General features: G+C 39.0%; 1 protein-coding gene across 1 annotated transcript; it reads left to right on the top strand.

Moving 5' to 3' along the window:
- Nucleotides 1–263: 263 nt before the first annotated feature.
- On the top strand, nucleotides 264–6,571 carry LOC123539054 (purpurin-like). Its single transcript, XM_045323528.2, has 4 exons — nucleotides 264–641; nucleotides 3,265–3,387; nucleotides 5,015–5,174; nucleotides 5,695–6,571. Exons 1-4 carry the CDS (start codon nucleotides 473–475, stop codon nucleotides 5,906–5,908), a joined length of 666 nt encoding a protein of 221 aa, XP_045179463.2. The 5' UTR covers nucleotides 264–472; the 3' UTR covers nucleotides 5,909–6,571.
- Nucleotides 6,572–7,270: the final 699 nt, after the last annotated feature.

Genomic DNA, 7,270 nt, shown 5'->3' with positions numbered 1-7,270 from the left:
TTTTAATGCTGAGCGCCAAGCAAGGGAGTTACTGGTACCATTTTTCACGTCTTTGGTATGACGCGGCCGGAGATCGAACACACGACCTCCCGCACTCCAAGCGGACGCTCTACCACTAGGCTATCGAGGTGGTAATAACATTAGTATTAAGCTTGTTCTCATTTTTGTACTACATATTAATACAGCACTTGGACTTTGTAAAGTACGGCCTACTTGAGTCAATATTTTGATATAAGTATCAGTATCACATACTTTCTGAATGAATAATATATATACGTTTAATCATACGAATATGATAAAAATGATAACAGTTGTTTATGCAGACAAAATATTGTCTTATGTTTCATTAAACATTAAATAAATAGTTTATCTTAAAATATTTTAAAATAAATTCCAAATTTAAAAGGTTAGAAACTTCGGTGTCGTATAACAATTAGTTGAACGGTAGTTTGATCTGTGTTTAATTAAAGATATGAAGCTGGAATCAATAATTGCCGTTATATTCTGTTTTCTTGAGTTGTCGTCTGCTAGAAGTGTGGAAAGAAAAAGGAGCGCCAATGGAGCTAAATCTTCCAGAAAGCAGTCATGTCTTCTGCTAGAGTTACCGCTCCAAGAAAATCTTAATTTGAAAAGATTTGAAGGTATGCTTAACTTTGTTTATTCTTTTTTTTTTTTACTTAATAGCCACAATGTTTCGATGAAACTTTACTATTTCAAACGGAAATAGTCTACATTACATTAGAATTATACAAGCTTCCACAATCATCGGAACAACGCAACTGAAGTAAGTTTTAATAATATTTTTTCTATCACAGTCTATGCACCGAGCAAATGTATGTGCCTATATGGCAAATGTTTCAGAATATATTTCTAGTATAGGCACTGAATGCTAGTCAATGCATTTTGAGGCTATCTTATTGTAAGATACTCCCCTCATTGCATAAAAGGTGATATTTATTTTCTTTTATACAATAAATTGTATTTTTTCATAAATTTACATGCTAAAGAGAGACAACCTTATGCTGTTATGATTCCTGTATGAAGGAGTTATCTCTCTTATGTCATACATGCGATACAGAATTATTAACTGCATTCCTTCTTGACCTGAAATTGGTATGGGATGGCTGCACTTCTCCTCGGTATGTGATTGGTATGGGAAGGCTGCATTCCTCCTTGACCTGTGATTGATATGGGAAGGCTGCATTTCTCCTTGACTTGTGATTGGTATTGGAAGGCTGCATTCCTCCTTGACCTGTAATCGGTATGGGAAGGTTGCATTCCTCCTCGACCTGTGATTGACATGGGAAGGATACATTCCTTCTCGATCTGTGATTGGTATGGGAAGGCTGCATTTCTCCTCGGCATATGATTGGTATGGGAAGGTTTTATTCCTCCTTGACGTGTGATTGGTATTGGAAGGCTGCATTCCTCCTCGACCTGTGATTGACATGGGAAGGATACATTCCTTCTCAATCTGTGATTGGTATGGGATGTCTGCACTTCTCCTCGACATGTGATTGGTGTGGGAAGGCTGCATTCCTCCTTGACCTGTGATTGGTATGGGAAGGCTGCATTTCTCCTTGACTTGTGATTGGTATGGGAAGGCTGCATTCCTCCTTGACCTGTAATCGGTATGGGAAGGTTGCATTCCTCCTCGACCTGTGATTGACATGGGAAGGATACATTCCTTCTCGATCTGTGACTGGTATGGGAAGGCTGCATTTCTTCTCGGCATGTGATTGGTATGGGAAGGTTTTATTCCTCCTTGACCTGTGATTGGTATGGGAAGGCTGCATTCCTCCTCGACCTGTGATTGACATGGGAAGGATACATTCCTTCTCAATCTGTGATTGGTATTGGATGTCTGCACTTCTCCCTGACCTATGATTGGTATGGGAAGGCTGCATTTCTCCTTGACCTGTGATTGGTATTGGAAGGCTGCATTTCTCCTTGACTTGTGATTGGTATGGGAAGGTTGTATTCCTCCTCGACCTGTAATCGGTATGGGTAGGTTGCATTCCTCCTCGACCTGTGATTAACATGGGAAGGATACATTCCTTCTCGATCTGTGATTGGTATGGGAAGGCTGCATTTCTCCTCGGCATTGACATGGGAAGGAAGGTTTTATTCCTCCTTGACCTGTGATTGGTATGGCAAGGCTGCATTCCTCCTCGACCTGTGATTGACATGGGAAGGTTACATTCCTTCTCGATCTGTGATTGGTATGGGAAGGCTGCATTTCTCCTCGGCATGTGATTGGTATGGGAAGGTTTAATTCCCCCTTGACCTGTGATTGGTATGGGAAAGTTGTATTCTTCCTTGATCTGTGATTGGTATGGGAAGGTTGCATTCCTTCTTGACCTGAAATTAGTATAGGATGGCTGCACTTCTCCTCGACATGTGATTGGTATGAGAAAGCGGCATTCCTCCTTGACCTGTGATTGGTATGGGAAGGCTGCATTCCTCCTCGACCTGTGATTGGTATGGGAAGGCTGCATTCCTCCCTGACCTGTGATTGGTATGGGAAGGCTGCATTTCTCCTCGACCTGTGATTGGTATGGGAAAGCTGCATTCCTCCCTGACCTGTAATTGGTATGGGAAGGCTGCATTCCTCCCTAACCTGTGACTGGTATGTGAAGGCTTCATTTCTCCTCAACCTGTAATCGGCATTGGGAGGTTGCATTCCTCAACGACCTGTGGCCACATTTCTCCTTTACCTTTGATTGGTATGGGAAGGTTGCATTCCTCCTTGACCTGTGATTGGTATGGGAAGGCTGTATTTCTCCTTGACTTGTGATTGGTATGGGAAGGTTGCATTCCTCCTCGACCTGTGATTGGTTTGGGAAGGTTGCATTCCTCCTCGACCTGTAATCGATATGGGTAGGTTGCATTCCTCAACGATCTGTGGCCACATTCCTCCTTGACCTTTGATTGGTATGGGAAGGTTGCATTCCTCCTTGACCTGTGATTGGTATGGGAGGGCTGCGTTCCTCCTTGACTTGTGATTGGTATGGGAAGGTTGCATTCATCCTTGACCTGTGATTGGTATGGGAAGGTTGCATTCCTCCTTGACCTGTGATTGGTATGTGAAGGTTGTATTCCTCCTCGACCTGTGATTCCTCCTTGACCTATAATTAGTATGGGAAGGTTGCGTTCCTCTTTGACCTGTGATTAGTGTGATAAAGTGGCATGGCTTCTGGTTTAAACTTAGAAACTGTTGATAAGATACAGGAAGCTGGCAAAATGTACAATCTATGCTTACAGGAAAATGGTACGGAACATTGAAGACTGGCATTGGGGATTCGCTGTTGTCTTACTTTACAGAGATATACGATGCAAGGATACGGTTTAAAATCAACACTGAAGGTGGTTTCGACTTAAATGCCGGTAAGATTTTCTGTTCCAGCTGTAGTTTACCATTACTAGTATACCATTATATTTTAGTGCATTTCGTAAATGATTTCAAACACATATGAAAAGCAGGCACTGTTAAATATACAGAATTTGCCATCTTACTATTTAAAAGGACAAAAGGCATTATAGCTGCCAAAAAATAATAACGGAGAAAACATCATTTTTACACAATTAAAGATGAATTGGTGGGTTAGAAATCGTCTTTTCGTGAAAAAATCCAACATAGCACCTTTATTGGGTTTTTTTTCTAACATAAAATCTTTGTGAAATTAAATGATTAAAGAGGCATATAACGTTTTATGAAATTTTGTTCGCAAAAAAATATTTTCATTGTAAAAAGAAGATAATGTATAAACCTATAAATTTTGAATACAGATAACACAAAACTGACCATTGAGCTTATTACTACAAAAGATATAGGTCATTTACGGGGGAGTACAGTATACAGTATCTTGCCAGTCACCATTTTTGACAGAGGACCCCCCACCCCCTACACACCCACCCACCCAACACACACTACATCCAGAAGTTTTACTGTTTTTAATATACGCTAATATTTATATTCACTATATATTATGTCTTGAAAAACAAAACGTTTATTTTCATTTAAACATCATCAAGGATGACCCTTTCTGTGAGATTGCACGCGCAATCTGACGTCTTTCACAAAGGCGTCTTTTGAAAAAAAAAATTTTAATTTGACACTAAAATTTCAAAAAGAACGTTGAATTATGGCAAAAAAAGAATTCTGATGGTAAGGATCAAAATTTAATCGGTAGTACTATATGACGTTCACTGGATTTAACGATATTTTAGATAAAACCAGGCATCGTATTTTTGTTGGAAGGCGAATTACAATAGAAAGCAGACCACTTATTTTTGTAGCAGACAACTGTGAAAAATATAAATATACGGGCTGAATGTTTGTTTTTTTTTTGAGTGTGCATGTATACGGGTAGAAACCACATTTGGATTTCTTGCAAATCATCCAGGAATCACTGGCGCGATTCATGGACTTGCAAGGAGTCTTAATACGGTTTATACCCGCCGTCCGAACGCACAAAAATTAGCATTTAATTCTTTATTTTCTGGTTGTGGGAGTCATGCCTTATACTTTAAATGAGCCGTGCCATGAGAAAACCAACATAGTGGGTGTGCGACCAGCATGGATCCAGACCAGCCTGCGCATCCGCGCAGTCTGGTCAGGATCCATGCTGTTCGCTAACAGTTTCTCCAATTCCAATAGGCTTTAAAAGCGAACAGCATGGAGCCTGACCAGACTGCGCGGATGCGCAGGCTGGTCTGGATCCATGCTGGTCGCAAAGCCACTATGTTGGTTTTCCCATGGCACGGCTCAAATATTTTTGTTTTCAAATTAATTGTAGATTCTATATCTCAATATGTGCAGTGACATGGAGTAGAAATACAAACAATTAAAGATTTTTAGCGAATAAAATATCATAGAGCGATATAAACTACCTTAACACTTCTTCTTTGAACTTAACAACAGTGGAACATATGTTTACCAAGTAGAATTTTTGAAAATATTGATGAATTATTATAAGAGTTTATATGATTTGATAATATTTTGTGTACATAGTTGGTTCCAAGTTTTACGGTGGCTGGTGCCCAAAGGGTCGAGGTAAAGCTGTGATACCGGACAAGGACTACCCGGCACGGATGACTATGTTCTTCGATACAACAATAGGGAGAAAGATAGGCATGAAACCGGGCTGGATACTCAGGACTGATTATGACAAGTAAGTTTTTTGTTTTTTTTTTCATGAAAACTTACTTAAAATTCTAAAACCATGGTTTAACTTTATACAAGAGTTTTGTTACGAGTTATTATAGACCTTAATTCGAAGTTTCCAAATAAGTGTGCTGTATTCTAGTAATTGCACAGGTAAAGAAATTTTCTAGTGTCGGTATGTGTTGAATAAATGTCCATGTACTAAATGATATGCTTACATCATATATTTTGGATATAACTAGACATGGCTTTGTCGAAAAGCTGTGTCTAAAGGCTTTTCAACAAAAATCTAGTTATCTACCTTGTTAATTTATGTTACAAATTAGAAGTGCGTATTTCATGTCTTGATTATGAACCCCTTCAGTTGCGTCAAGAAAATAGTTGAAGATACAAAAACTAAATTTTATTGACAGATTTAGTTCTCCTACCTAGTAGTTAGGTTTAGAAAAATAATGTCGAAGCTAAAATTTAGATCTAATTTAATGAGTCGTATGCGTTGACACGCAAGTCTTTACTTTAATTTTCAGCTATGCAATATTATATTCCTGCTGGAAAGAACAAACTGACGGACACTGTGACCCAGCAAGTACATACGCCGCCGTCATACAGCGTAGCCCAAAACCATTGACGCCAAGTAAACAAGCGGAAATAGAGAAGGCGCTAAAATCTGCCTGCGTGGACAGCCGGAAGTTGTCACCTGTAAACCATTACGGATACTGCACGGGTCATGATGGATTGTAGCTAAACTTTAAACTATGCAGCTTGAATGCCCCTTTACAGCAATCTATTTGGACGACTGGAAACATTTCTGACTAGCTTCTGTGAAAAATCACCAAACTAGATATTTCATAAATCATGTTTATTATGTTGCCATATGTAAAGAGCCATTGTATAAAATGCCGACGGCCAATAGTTTTGAATTTTGACCGGTAAGCCATTCTGTAGGTGTTTATCACATGACACAAGAAGTTAAGTGTTTAACTATAAACCGGTCAATAATACAAACTATGGACCGGCGATTTATATGAGGAGTCATAAATAATGATTAAAGTAAGTCCTATGCCATGTCATACTGCGACTTTCCAGCTTTTGATGGTGGAGGAAGACGCCAGGAGCCCCTCTGTGCCGCTTTATGTCAAGTTTTCATTCCTACAAACAAGTTTTCAAGGCACCCGAGCCATTTTTCCCACCGTGTCCCAGCATTTGATCTGTCCGTCTCGACACCGAACGTCGGAAAATTCGGGAGATTGTTCACAGCTGATTTCACTGTTTAATCTCGTAATCCATCAATTAAACACAACTAGAACAATAAAATCCAACTTCACTGAAGTAATTCCATCCTCGTCGCCAGATGTTCTATGTGTTTGGAATAAAATAAATAGATATATGGAGAACACAATTATAGCTAGTATACGTTTTTTTTTATTTTCCGACCGGATATATCATATCATGTTACAATCTCACTAAACTATGGGTTCATTGCACTCTCCTTATATGTAGAGCAGAAAATGAAAATTTTATTTTAAAAATCGTCAAAATGTTGATCTGATTTATTGCTAAGAAGGGGGGGGGGGGGGGAGTGGGGGGGTCACTTTTAGTAAAGTTTTCCGAAAGAGTGACGCTTTCCAAATATCCAATGAAATTGTTGGAAATGACATTACCAGATCACGTAATAGAAAAAAGTGCGTGCGCCATACTGAAGAACAAAAAATCCCAACAGATTTAGAATGGTAAGGGGTGTTTAAGGAAATTTTCACCAAGGATGCCCTCGTTTTTCTCCCTACAATGGCATGCAATGCACAGCTATGACTTTTGTTGCATTTTTCTTTCAAACCGAAAATAATCGCATTTCAACAATTACAATTTGTAACCAGTCTGTCTAATACAGTAACGATTATGTAATTTCTCATATTGCAGCAAATCTACTTCAGACACAATCTTTGGCGGCGTCTTTGATGCTTGCATCAATGAATTTCCTTGTATATAGTTGAAACACACAACCTAAAAAGGTAAGAAACATGCACAGTTAAACTCCCAAAAACTTACAAGTGTAGCTAAACATGTTTACTTATGAAACAAACGCTCAAAGAATTGTTTTCCGCT

This window comes from Mercenaria mercenaria, chromosome 18 (assembly GCF_021730395.1).
Source record: "Mercenaria mercenaria strain notata chromosome 18, MADL_Memer_1, whole genome shotgun sequence".
Lineage (NCBI taxonomy): Eukaryota > Metazoa > Mollusca > Bivalvia > Venerida > Veneridae > Mercenaria > Mercenaria mercenaria.
Note: the sequence above shows the minus strand (reverse complement) of the source record. Positions and strands in the feature narration are given on the sequence as shown.